Genomic DNA, 13,649 nt, shown 5'->3' with positions numbered 1-13,649 from the left:
CTTTCAGAAATGGCGGCGCCGCTGGGAGGTATGTTCTCCGGACAGCCGCCTGGACATCCCGGAGACTCCAGGGGCCAGGCTTCGCTTCTTCAGGCAGCGCCAGGCCCTCCGAGAACTTCTAACAGTACGTTGGTGGACGAGTTGGAGTCCTCTTTTGAGGTAAGATGAGACTGCGGCGTCCGTTCCCAGCCTCCTTTCCTACCTGAACCCTAAGCTGTACCTGGGCAGTTTGCCCCTTTCAGTGATGCTCGCGACAGGCTTCCAGATCGGGGAAGAGGCTCAGAGAACGTAAGTTACTTGCTTTAATCTCCACTTTGAGTGGTGGCCGGAAGTGTGCGCAGGTCTGCTGGCGGAGACCTAGACTTTGTTTCTGGAAGCACGTGGACTTCAAGTTTGCCCACCCCCAGCCTTGGACCCTTCTAGGTTCCCAGTCGGTGGTTCCCGTTTTACTCTTTCTTGGCCCCATCCCTGAGCGCTCTTCCCCGTATCCCTGCGTGTAGGGTACTGGTGGATCTACGAAGGGTAACGACACACTGCTACGTCCTGTTCCTTTCCGCTGGGCTGCACCCTTAAACGGTCCTGAAGTAATGGATCTTGGAGATGAAATGGACTTACGTAAAAGTTGCTGTGTGGAAGTTGGTACTAGGAGAGGCGGGGGGAGAAGGAAAGCAAGCTGGGGGTTAGGGAGCGAGTGAGGCAGGGATGACCCAAACCGAGTTCTGCTCTAGAAGTTGGAAAATGGGTAGTGGTAGTAGACAAAGGAGAGGTAAAAATAAGTTAGTGCTTAAAAATAAGACGGTTTCCAGTGGTCCCTAAAGTGAAAGATGAGCCATTATTGTGCGGAAATCAAATAACTTATAAGTGCAGGCCCCTTTCCCACATTTTAAATCCTAGTCGTGTGAGTTTTATACTATGTGTAATAGCAGAGTAGAACATGAATATGGTTTGTAAATGACTGTTACTGGGGCTGCATGGGCAAAAATGTTTTTACTGGGGAGTGTACATTGAAAAGGTTGGAGATAACGAACTGATTTGAAGGATATCCAAATCTATCTGGGAGGAGAATGAGATGCTTTTGCAGTGGTACCAAGCCAGAAAGGAAGGGGTTTGGTAAGCTTTAGAGCAGCATTTAGCGCTGAGGTGAGGTGGCGGTCAGTCATGAGAGCTTGTTGAAAGACTGGCCCTGTAGATGTCTTGGCCAGAGCCAACCACCAGTGTCCTAATGCTGTCACTCTTGAGTTAAAGCCAAAAGGTTACTGTGGTCTTCCCAGCTCTGCATGTTCAGCTTTCTGCTTCATTCCAATTTTCTCTTCCTTCTAGGCACATAAGACTCCTTCTGCATGTGCTGTTTGTTTTCCCTTTGGGTTTCCAGCTGCCTTCTCCCAAGTCCCGCATCACTTCCCCAATGGATCTGTCCTTTATTCTCCCATCAGTGCTAATACAATGGCAGCAGGTAGCGATAGCTTTGATGGATATTTGTCAAACAGTGAAGGAGCCTGTTGTGGCCCTGTCTTTGGTGCTTAGAATGCAGAGAGAACAGTCCTTGCCATCAAGGAACTCAAGACAGCCGGGTGGAAGAAACAGATGAGTGGCAGGCAGTTGCTGTGTTGGGGGATCAGTGCTCTGGTAGAAGAAAACCCGGGGTACTCTGAGAGCACACATGGGTGTGGCTGCCAAAGGTACTTCCCAGGGAATGTGAAACCCAAAAGGGCATTCAGACAAAGCCAGCTGAAAGGGAGTGAGTGGTGCGACCTGGGCTGGCTCTCTGCTGCTGCATGATCACCCATCTGGTCTTCTCAGGACTTTGCTCAAAGGCCACATTTTCATTTCCTTTTCATTTCACTGTGGTCTGTGTGGGCCTCTGTTTTGTAACCTGCAGTGGTTCATGGCACCTGTTTGCCCACTTTTCGTTTCTATTTGGGGGCTCTCTCTTTAGGTCTCTAGCTTTCTCATTCTAGTTGCTCAGTAAATGCTCTTCAATGTAATGAGTTTGTTGAGATCATGCATTCTTGTGGGGGGAAGTCTTGGAGACCATCCTCTCCTTTTATGAATGGAGAAACTGAGGCTCAGAGGAGAAATTACTTGCCCAAAGCCAACCCCTTGGCTTGTGCAAATGAGGACTATTACTTGGGCCTCCCTACTGTCCATCCTACGCATACTTCTAACGTTTTTTGTTTTTTTTTTTAAGTTTATTTATTTTGAGAGAGAAAGAGAGCATGCATGCACATGGGGGAGGGGCAGTGAAAGAAGGAGAGAGAATCCTAAGCAGGCTCTGTGCTGTCAGTGCAGAGCTTGATGCAGGGCTCAAACCCACAAACCCTGAGATCATGACCTGAGCTGAAACCAAGAGTTGGACAGACATTCAACTGACTGAGCCACCCAGGTGCCTCCCTATGCATACTTCTAAGAAGCATATTCTTTTTTTTTTTAATTATTTTTAAAATTTTTTTAATGTTTATTTTTGAGAGAGAGACAGACACACAGTGTGAATGGAGGAGGGGCAGAGAGAGAGGGGGACACAGAATCCGAAGGAGACTCCAGGCCCTGAGCTGTCAGCACAGAGCCAGACGCAGGGCTCAAACCCATGAACTCTGAGACCATGACCTGAGCTGAAGTGGGACACTCAACCGACTGAGCCACCCAGGCTCCCCAAGCATACTCTTTTTATAGACTACCACACATTTCTGCATAAAACTGCTCACCTGTCTATGAAGACCTGTATATAGAATTTTAAAAAAATTTTTAATGTTTATTTTTGAGAGCGTGAGAGCAGGGGAGAGAGAGGGGGACAGAGGATCTGAAGCAGGCTCCATGCTGACAGTAGAGACCCCATGTCGGGACTCAAACTCACAAACCACGAGATCGTGACCTGAGCCCAAGTCTGATGTTTAACCAACTGAGCCATCCAGGGGCCCCTGATTTCTTCCTTTATTTTTTTTTTTAAAGAGGGAAGAGGGAGCGAAAATTCCTGAGATCAAATTTCACTATGCCTGGTGGCCCTGCTGGTTGTGAGGGAGCAGCATTGTTGATTGGTTTGCCTGGTTGGCCTCCTGGGTGGGATGTTTTCCAGTACCCACAGGTTTCACAGAGCAGATGTGCCCTAGTCATATCCCAAATCCAACAGGCGTCATCTTTCCACGTAATACACAGAATGGGCAATTTGTTTTTCGGATTTCTTGAGGTGTTACAGGGATTTCCCAGGAGGAGTCCTGTGATTTTTCTCTATAAATCAAATAGGGGAAACTTCTGGCAGCAGAATTTGTTGCTTCCCGAAGGGCCCTCACATGTGGGTGATGGCCTAAATTTGGGCCCAGATATGCCTGCCTCACACCAGTGTACTTTGCTCACTGCTGGTGGGGCTGTGCTTTCCTGAGGTTTCCTTCTCTCCTTCTTTCCTTCCTTCCTTCCTTCCTTCCTTCCTTCCTTCCTTCCTTCCTTCCTTCCTTCCTTCCTTCCCTCCCTCCCTCCCTCCTTCCGTTTATTTATTTTGAGAAAGAAGGCACAAGTGGGGGGAGGGACAGAGAGAGAGGGAGACAGAATCTCAAGCAGGCTCTGTGCTGCTGGCACAGAGCTGCCCACAGGGCTCCATCTCTAGAACTGTGAGATCATGACATGTGCAGAAATCAGGAGTCAGATGCTTAACTGACTGAGCCACCCAGACGCCCTGAGGCTTCCTTTCTGACCACTGCTCCCCACCAGCTCTCCCATTCTCTTTCTGATCCCACTGTCCTGTGATACACCTTCTTTATGCATTTCCTGACGGTTTCCTGTGCACAGAAGTGCTTGGCTGAATCATGTATTCCTCTAGATCGGTGCCCCTTGAGAGAAATTCTCTCGGACTTGTTTACCCATGTGATAGCAAGCTCTTAGGTTGTCCCGTCTGTCATTAACGTGTATTTAGTGAGCACCCACTTAGTGCCGAGCAGTATTCCTGCTCTAGGAGTATGAGAACAAGATATGCAGAATTCCCACCTGCTGGCAGGGGACAACTGATAATGGACTAGAAGAATGGAATGATGTCAGTTAACTGCGTGAAAAACAATAAAGCTAGGCATGAGGATAGAGCAAGCCATTTCAAAAGAGTAGAGAGAGATGGCCTCTCTGAGGAGGTAATGATTTATCTGAGCCCTAATAGGGTGATGGTACAATTCATGTAAGCATCAGAGGGAGGGGCTTTAAGTGGAGTTGGACCAGGGGCCCAGGCTCTGGTATGGAATGGGATCCTGGTGAAAGCGGCGAGTGGCAGGAGAGAGGCCAGGTCGTGATGCTTGCAAATACCAGCTGTCTCATTTGGAAGCTCTCCCTCCATGTGTCTCATGGACTTAGTTTACCAAGTTATTTCATTAGCAGGATATCTTGTCAGCTAATGTGTAAACCCAGACTGTGTCAACTCATTGAATAACTTCAAGACAAGTTATTTGTTACTCTGAAGTAATATTTTTGACATGTGAATGACATTTTTTTCTTGTATGTTTGAATCACACAGGCTTGCTTTGCTTCTCTTGTGAGTCAGGACTATGTCAATGGCACAGATCAGGAGGAAATTAGAACTGGTAAGAATTCACTCTTTGTAGACCACGTTCTTGCCTTCAGCAAGATTCCTGATTGCTTATTTTACACTTTACGGTTTTGTTTGTATCCTTAGAGAACTTTTCCAGGGAATGAGATTTATGCAGTCAGTTCTATATACTGCTGGTTCTTTGTTCGGTTTATCAACTGACATGTCACACTCATAATGAGCTAGTTATAATGTGCTGTCCATATTGTATAGGACAGTAATAACCAACAATGCGTGCTCTTTTTTAAAAAAAATAAGTTTTGATTATTTTTTGAAGGTGTTACAGAGAAAAGTCTCTTGTGTCTCCCTGACTTTGCCCAAGTTCTGTCCCAAGAAGCAACCACTGTTTCTGATTGTTTTGTACTATATTTTACATGTTACATTTTAACTGGAAGTCATGATTCTAATTGCTGGATGTCAGGATTGTCTTTCCTCAGAAGAACTTTTGTGTTGTGCTGAGGTTTCATTAACCTTATATAAACGCAAATTATCTGCTATTTAATGTTGGTTAACACATGGGGGTTGGGAGTCAGTATTTCTCTTGTCAGAATTAAAATTCCAGATTACATCTTGGGGAAGGTGCTGTTTTGATATTTTTGACTGTTCATTTATGAGGACGATATATGTGTCTAGTGTTTTTCTTAATATTTTGGTCTTTTTTTATAAGGTGTTGATCAGTGTATCCAGAAATTTCTGGATATTGCAAGACAGACGGAATGTTTTTTCCTACAAAAAAGATTGCAGTTATCTGTCCAGAAACCAGAGCAAGTTATCAAAGAGGTATGAACTCAACTTTCTCTTCAACTTTCAGGAAGAGCACATATGGTCAGGATTCCATCTGTGCTTTAAATGAGATACACCCTTTTCCCATGAGTTATAGTAGGCTTTACAGATTGAATACACATGTTGCTAGATGTCAGTGTTCACGACAAGTTGGGCAAGTAGTGGAGCCAGGGGTGGAGGTGGAAAGCTGGGCTTCAAACAGAGTTTCATTTGTTGGACGACTTCTCTTAAAGAAAAGTTTCTGCTGCTTGAAAAAGGTTGAAAAGTCATTAATATAGATGATAAGTTCATTTTGGACAGAAACTGTGATTTGTGTGTATCCCCGGCTGCCTTACACACAGGAAGGGCTCAAGTTTTGTTCAAGGAATCAAAACTTAAATGTTCTGTCCCAGGTTCCTTGAGACTCAGGGTTTCATTTATCTCAGTTGTTTGAAACTGGGGCATTTGGAAATGTGTTGGAGTTGCCATGATGACTGGGAAGCTTCATTGGCATTTAGTGTGTTGGGCCAAAGCCTGCCCCATGCAGTGTGGAAGAGAGAATTGTCTTGCCCAAGAGACCAGTCATGCCCCTGATGAGAAACACTACATTGACATGATTGTTTTTTGGTACTGTTTGAAGTAACTACTCCCACAAGCTGCTGAATTAATTGAAAACCTTCTTTTTATTAATTGATATCAGCTGATGAGAATGTGAATGATAAGATGATACTCTTATAATTTATTATGTCAGAGCATTTCCTGATTTGAGTACTTGACTAAGAACATAGGTGTGTTCAATGCCAGGCCTTCATAAAGAATTACAATGCTGATATTCATTTAAAAAGCTCTTGAAGATGAGATTTTAACACTTCAGCCCAAACTGATAGAATAGTGGTGTGGACTCTTTTAAACGGTTGTTAACATATGTTTCAGATTCTCAGCAGTGACCTTTGGACAGAAATACTGGGTGCCTGGGGATCAGGTTGGGAAAGAGCCTGATTTTCTCTGCCTGCCCTTTGGTACTTTGGAATATTGGAACATCTGTATTACTTATTAAAAGGAAATGAAAAGTAAAAGCTCCCAGCGTTACGCAGCATCTTCCATTAGAGGAGTTGCTGTGTATTATTCGGATAGAGGAGCCAAGCAGAGTGTTGGATGTACAAAGGTTGAATTGATTCTCTTTGAGTTTACTTCTTAGTGCTCTTACCTAATCAGGAACTATTTTCATTTTTCATGAGTTTGCCCTGACTTAATCGTCTTTGTTTGTAGGATGTCTCAGAACTAAGGAATGAATTGCAGCGGAAGGATGCCTTGGTCCAGAAGCACTTGACAAAACTGAGGCATTGGCAGCAGGTGCTGGAGGACATCAATGCTCAGCACAAAAAGCCAGCCGAAATCCCTCAGGGCTCCTTGGCCTACCTCGAGCAGGCGTCTGCTAACATCCCTGCACCCATGAAGCAAAGCTGAGTCAAAGTGGGCCTGAAGGGGATCTGGTGTGAGTCAGCCTAGGCACAGTTTTGACAAACATCACTTCTTGTGGACGTGACATTTTGGAAGAACTCTTTGCCAAAGAATGAGATGATTTTTGTTTGATGGTTTCACCTAAAATGTTCCCCTAGTTTTATAAACATCTTTTCTTGAGTACTTTATAAAATGGTTTTGGTAGATCAAGTAAATTTTTGTCTTTAGCAAAGTTTAGGCTGTTAATATGATGCCACTTACAGATTCCTTTTTATGTTTCTTTGTATTTTTTTTTATGACTAAGTCTTTTTGTGTTTCCAATTTTAGATTAGCTTATATAATATGAAGGGAAAAGTTTGTATGATTTGATCTGAGAATCAGAGGATGAGGATTTTGGTTGTAGACCTTTTATAACAATTACCCCTCAATGGTAATATAGTAAAATAGGTAAATTTGCATATTTTAAGACTTTGAATTACCTCAAGAAGAGGAATCTAATGCAGCAATGTCCATAAGGCTTCCAGAGCTCTCAAAATGAGGGTATTTTGTAAATAGGTTGAAAGGACTATCATATCCTAAGTTAGTGTAGTATTAATACATAGAATCCTTAAGTTGATGTTGACTTTTATTTGGGGTAAGTTTATATTTTGTGTGGTGTTTTTTCACTTTTGGGGTGGGGGTGTGTAGCAAGAGCAGTGATATGGTAAATTGTTAGGTTCTGCAGTGATGCATCCATTTTAAGTAAGGGGGTAGACCTTGTGCTCAGCACAACAGTTGAGGTATACGCGCAGTATGAGAGGTTAAAGCTTGCTATGGTTGGTTATCTCTTTTCACTTTCAGTTTTGTTTGCTTGTGTTGTTTTTGTTTCTGTTTTTTTTGTAGCAGAATTTCTCATTAAGGAAGGATCTTGCTAATGAGTGACATTGATTCCAAGGGACTGGGGTCTTGGGGTGGAGAATGGGCTGCAGGTGACTCTCAGCGACTCACCATCTTCGAAGATCATGGGATCTCAGCATTTGGGAAGACATTTTACCCTCTTGTTGGTTACATGGGCCAGTGAGATTCTCTGTTGAGCTGCCGTTGAGAAATACAGACCGGCATTGTGTGTGGTGCTCCTTGGATGAGATTTTCCTTTCTCGTTGTTTACAGTCTAATCAGATTACATCTCTTTACCCAAAACAGATGCTCTATTGTCTTCCGAACAGGCAATACTTCTGTGACTCAGTGTCCTGAAGTGTTTTATTTCCTTCAGCCTTGAAGGCCCTCCCTATATAACACTGATACCCATCCATTCATGGTTGTTTGGTCTGATGCCATCTGGTCCCTGAAGCCACTGCATGCTTTCTGCCTCACCCCTCAAGACACAGGACTACCTCTCTACCAACCTTGCATGGTTCTCCTTGCGGAGGTTAGTGATTTGCATCTGTCTCAGTGCCTCTCATTAGAAGTAGGCATTGTTCCTCTCTGAATGTACAGGGACCACTTATTATTTATTTTTTATGCGTAATACTTTTTACTCATTTTTGTTTGTGTGCCCGTGTGTGGGGTACACAGCCTGAGGCTAACAAATTCCCTCAGTATAGGTTAAACAAAGCTTTTAAAAAAAGGTTTTACTCACAATATATGACCTCAGGGTTGTTAACCTGGTCACTTCATGCCAATTCGAAGCTCTGATTGGCAGCTTTAGATTTCTTTTTTGTTTTTTTTAATTAAAAAAAAAATTTTTTTTTAACATTTATTTATTTTTTAAGAGACAGAGACAGAGCATGAGCTGGGAAAGGGACACAGAGAGAGGGGGAGTCACAGATTTTGAAGCAGGCTCCAGGCTCCGAGCTGTCAGCACAGAGCCTGACACGGGGCTTGAACCCATGAACCATGAGATCATGACCTGAGCCGAAGTTGGCCACCTAACCAACTGAGCCACCCAGGTGCCCCTTTCTAATTTTTTTTTTTAATGTTTATTTTTGAGAGAGAGAGGGAGAGACAGAGCATGAGTGGGGGAGGGGCAGAGAGAGAGGGAGACACAGAATCTGAAGCAGGCTCCAGGTTCTGAGCTGTCAGTACAGAGCCTGACACGAAATGTAAGATCATGACCCGAGCCAAAATCAGACGCTTAACCAACTGAGCCACCCAGGCATCCCAACAGCTTTGATTTCTTGGTTAAAAACCTAAATAAACTGCTTAAGTTTTAGGCAGTCTTTGAGTAATAAAGAGGTTCTTAGTGAAAAGATTGGGAACTATTCTATTTGGTGCTTAGTGAAAATATTTTGAATTCATGCAAGTACCAGTTATTGCCATCTCTTTATTATGAATTCAGAGTTTTCTGTCAATACAACTTTTCAATCTTAGCTATGAATATCATTTTAATCTCTTGGTGATTAACATCGAAAACACTCTTGAGTTGCTGTCTTCAGTGAGAAGAAACCATCAGCTAGGATTTCCCTTACTTTTCCAGTCCCAGAAGGACAAACCTACCCACATCTTCAGGGTCTCCTTTTTTTCCTTCCTGTTCCATCTCCTGAAGTGCCTACCCTGTGTGGGACCAGCCTTTCCACCAGGGTTCTGGGCCCCAGGCCAGTCACCTTCTCTAGGGCTTAATCCTTGGGTGGTGTCCGTCTTCCACATCCCCCGTCTCCTGGATCATTCCCTGCGGCTCACAAGAGTTCTTCATCTCCCATCTTCAACATTCCTTCGGTACCTGAGCTGATGCCCTATCTCCCTGCCCCTCGTTCACAGTCTCCAGCATCTCTCCTTCTCTTCCTCCTTTTTCAGCCTGCCCCTTCCATACCACCATCACTGTGCTCATGATGGTTACTGGCCACTTCATCTTCTTTACTCTCCCTGGCTGTGATCAGACACAGGTGGGGTACTGAAGCCAGGTCATTCCTGCTCAACATGGGACTCCTCATGGGCAGTCTTTGCTCTGGAGCTCCCACTGGCCTGGCCAAGACTTCTTGGTGCTGTCTTATTGTCTGAGCTTCTTTGCCCAAATCTTCCTTGGCCTCCCTTTCACTGGTGTCAACCTGCACCATAGTCTGAAGGCTCTTCTTGCCTTAGGCTTCCTCTTCCCTTTATGTTACAGGTGGTTTTTCCTGAGAAGGGGAAGAAAAACCTGTCCCTGACATCCAGATACTGATCTGTGTTATGGACACTTATCCAACTAGGCCATGTTATTCTCCTGTTGGACATGAACAGTCTCAGAACACCAACTCAGAGTTGCTCCAAGACCATGATAAAGTAGGACAAAACAAAAGCACTGCATCATTTTGTCTAGGCTCAGAGAAAAAATAAGGTCACAGTGTTAACCCACCAAACATTCTTCTGACTGAAGTGAGTAACTGCCTTTTTTTTTTTTTTAAACTATTTTCAGCTTTATCTTCACTCTAGTCTGTGCTCCGAACAAATAAAATTTTCTTTCAGGCACCCAGTCATAGAATTGCCCCGACTTGTTTACAGCATCCAATCTAGAGTGCACCCTTGCATCCTTAGGCTGTCTGAAATCACTCACCAAAGCCAGAATTCTGAAATAGGTTCTAACACCCTCTTTCTGAGAAGCCCTACCATCTCCGCAATGAGCATTCTCCCTATTGCAACAAGTAATAAACCTAACTTGTTCCCTGCAGATGTGTTTCTGGTGGTCCTTGGCTGAGGGCCATTGAAATCCCCAATAAATGTCTTCTAATTCTAATTGTGTCTTGGGAGATAGCTCCTGGAGGACCTGACTGACATGGCTGTTAGTGGACGTGGTCTGAGAGCAGGCAGTAGGATGGGGCCTGGGGACTGGCTCATGCACTGTCCCAATTGGCAGGGAAGACCCATGGTGGTGTAGTTGCCAGGGGCCCGCTTGCTGAAGATGCCACCAGTGGTGCCACAGGGAGACGTCCCAGTGGAAGGGAACATTGTCAGTACAAGGACCAAACATTGGAAGGTAAGGGGGCATACTGTGTACAAGAACAGTGGAGTTGGCTGGTTAGCACCTCACTGTCTTGACTCCCCATGGAGGGATAATGACTAACAGGACTTAACAGTCAACAGCCACTCTGAGTGCCTGGGGCATCTTTGATTATCACCTGTAGGGTGAGGGGAGACAGCTGAGGAACTAGCAGGAGGGAGTAGATCAAAAATAGTATTGCATCCCCAGGGGTGATGGTGGAGATTAGCCCTACCTAAGAAATCTGAAGAATGCAGGGACAGCTCCCTATCACAGCTCCATTTAATTTCCTAACGTCGCCCTTGCAGAATCCAGATGGATCCTGGAGAGAATATAGACCAAGTAGCCTCACTCACAACTACTGTGTTGGATGTTACATCAATGCTAGAGCAGCTAATAAGGGTTCAGGTACACAATATGCAGCCATTTCTTGAGCGTGTTCAGTCTTTTCTACCCTAATTAAGAAACACTTTACAGCAATCTTCCTTTCCAGTTTTGCTCCAGCCATATGTTAGCCCCTCCTTCTGTCCTAAAAGAGCCTAACAAGATTTATCACCAAATCTTGCTGTTTCTCCCTCCTGACTCAATCCTGAATCAGTTCATTTCTCTTCATCTGCACTGTTCTCCTCAAGCCATCACTGTCACGTCTGGACCACTCACTCTTGAGAGATTGATGGAATCTGATTATATACACAAAAACCAGAAGAATGTTTTATCTATCAAATTGAGTTTCTTTGTCAGCATTATCTAGGGTACAGAGAGGATTTTATTCACTGTGGTGAAGGTGGAACCTTGAGAGAAACTTTCTGGATGATAATTCTGCTATATCAAAAAGCTTAAGCATGTATCCTTTGATGCTTTACTTAGATACCCAAGGAATGTGTCCTAAGGAAATAAATGATAGAAGCATGCTCAGATTTAGTTAACAGATACAATTATTGCAGTGTGGAATCTAGAAATTTAACAGAATCTTTCACTCACCTGCAACAAGAAAGAAATCAAACAGATGTAGAGTCTCAATAAAATTCTGTCCCTGCAGCAGGTGTCATGCTGAGTTAAAGTGCAGCCTACGTTGCTAGTTATCAGTAGTTGCAGTGTTGGAAGAATGTTTCGATAAACAGTACAACTATCTGTACGTAGTTTAGTTTTTAAAACACAAAACTAGTTTAGTTCTTAAAACACAGAACGCAAGCATAATCCTACAGTGCTCACCCTAGGCAGGAAACAAGATCACTAAAAAAAATTGATACTGAGAAATAACATGGCATGGTACATGTATGGTAACAAGTATTTTCATTTAAGAAATTATCTTATTGGGGCCACGTGTTTTGATTAGATAGGAATTTTACCTTTAGGGGCCTCCGGGTGGCTCAGTTGGTTTTGTGTCCGACTCTTGATTTCGGCTCAGGTCATGACTCACAGTCGGTGGGATTGAGCCCTGGAGACAGTGTGTCAGAGCCTGCTTGGGATTCTCTCCCCTCTCTGTCTGCCCCTTACCCTCTCATGTGTGCTCACTCTCTCAAAACAAATAAACCTTAAAAACATTTAAAAAGATAGTGATTTTACCTTTAAATTGTCAGTTGTAATTTGAGTTGTAATTGCATTTCTCCCAAAATTATGTAAGCAGCTACTTTTCATTTAAAGTTGACCTGATTGAGATTAATGTGAATTTCTTATTTCCAAACTGTCTTCATCTACTTTCACCTTTCTTTGGGAAAACAATACAAGTCACAGCCATTTTTAATTGCCCAGTTTAAAGTTTTATTCAAAGAGCAAAGATTTGACAGTGCATAGAATAAATGTTTATGGCCACGTGTGGGGCCAGCACCAAAGGATTGAGAACATATTTTGCCCAAATTGTATTGAGTCTTGTCAAATCACACTGCTCCATCGGAAGGTCAGACTATTCAGTGTGGACTGACATGGGTCAGCACCATGAATGGCCAGTCCCGATTCCCTTACAGTACTGAGCATCCATGTGATGGGGAAGCAATGCACCATGAGGCAAAGGGCCCAGGCCCAAAGACTGGGCTCAGTAGATCTTTGACTTCAAAGAATACTCTAGAAACTTTCACAAGTGACCAAGTTGAAACTACAGTCATACGACAGAGTGAGGCTCGGTTATTCACAGAAAAATTCTGGCAGTGGTTAATTCCAGCTCGTGATTGGTATCATACCTATCCTATTTTGCTTACTTCTCCAAAAGCCCCTTTCGAGGGAGGTGTTATCCCCTCTCTCGTCTACTTCAGGTCCTGGACTTAGGAAGTCAGAGCACTCAGTCGAAGTGTGCCAAGGGCTGCTGTCATCCACTCCTAGTTTTGCCTTGTTTTGTGTTTGTAATTGGTTTTCATGAGTATTTCGAACTTTTATTCTTCTTCCTAGTGAGGTTGAATGTGCATTTTGTAATTCTGTCATTTACACAGAAATACTTTTCAGGTGGAGATGGCTAGCATTCTAAGGACAAGTGAAACCACTTTTAAAGTAGATCATGGAAATCACAAAGCCTGATATTCCACAAAGTGGAATGAAATCTTATGGACACTAGAAATACAATGTGAGGGTCATCAGTAACATTAATATTTTCTGTGGGTGCATTTTGATAACACTGGTTTATGTTGTTTTGTTTTTCACCTTAATGTCAAGAATTTTGTTTAAGCACTGGTTTCACAATGAAACAGTATGAAATGTTAATGCCAAAATTTGTTTTGGCTATTATATATAAATCGTGTCACAAGCAAGTTAATTTGGTTTTTTAGTTCATTCCTTCAGTCAGATGCTTTACATGTGTTTCAGGTGTCCTCTTGGTGATGGAATCCTGAGACTCAGTTTAGAAAGAGAAATACTTGGTAAACCATTCCTGGTGGGCAGAGCCCTGTTTCTGCTGGACTTCTTTGGGTTGGGCTGTTTCACCATCTTGTGTCCTAAAAACAAACCAAC

General features: G+C 43.5%; 2 protein-coding genes across 3 annotated transcripts in view; one reads left to right on the top strand and one right to left on the bottom strand.

The window, feature by feature from the left end:
* Positions 1-9: 9 nt before the first annotated feature.
* MED28 (mediator complex subunit 28) lies at positions 10-7,902 on the top strand. The gene is made up of 4 exons (XM_015082039.3): positions 10-159; positions 4,487-4,553; positions 5,226-5,338; positions 6,590-7,902. Exons 1-4 carry the CDS (start codon positions 10-12, stop codon positions 6,785-6,787), a joined length of 528 nt encoding a protein of 175 aa, XP_014937525.1. The 3' UTR covers positions 6,788-7,902.
* Positions 7,903-11,889: 3,987 nt separating this feature from the next.
* The window catches only part of FAM184B (family with sequence similarity 184 member B), a 153,704-nt gene continuing 151,944 nt past the window's right edge, over positions 11,890-13,649 (bottom strand). For both annotated transcript variants that reach the window (XM_027042550.2, XM_015082032.3), the window contains exon 18: positions 11,890-13,633. In XM_027042550.2, coding sequence (XP_026898351.1) covers positions 13,540-13,633 — 94 coding nt within the window. In that variant the 3' untranslated portion in view covers positions 11,890-13,539. The remainder of the gene's footprint in view (positions 13,634-13,649) is intronic.

The sequence above is a fragment of the Acinonyx jubatus genome, chromosome B1 (assembly GCF_027475565.1).
Source record: "Acinonyx jubatus isolate Ajub_Pintada_27869175 chromosome B1, VMU_Ajub_asm_v1.0, whole genome shotgun sequence".
Classification (NCBI taxonomy): domain Eukaryota; kingdom Metazoa; phylum Chordata; class Mammalia; order Carnivora; family Felidae; genus Acinonyx; species Acinonyx jubatus.
Note: the sequence above shows the minus strand (reverse complement) of the source record. Positions and strands in the feature narration are given on the sequence as shown.

Coding starts and splice junctions, on each gene's coding strand:
- MED28 (XM_015082039.3), top strand. CDS start 10: ATGGCGGCGCCGCTGGGAGGTATGTTCTCCGGACAGCCGCCTGGACAT. Junction 160..4,486: donor AGTTGGAGTCCTCTTTTGAG/GTAAGATGAGAC, acceptor TGAATCACACAG/GCTTGCTTTGCTTCTCTTGT. Junction 5,339..6,589: donor CAGAGCAAGTTATCAAAGAG/GTATGAACTCAA, acceptor CTTTGTTTGTAG/GATGTCTCAGAACTAAGGAA.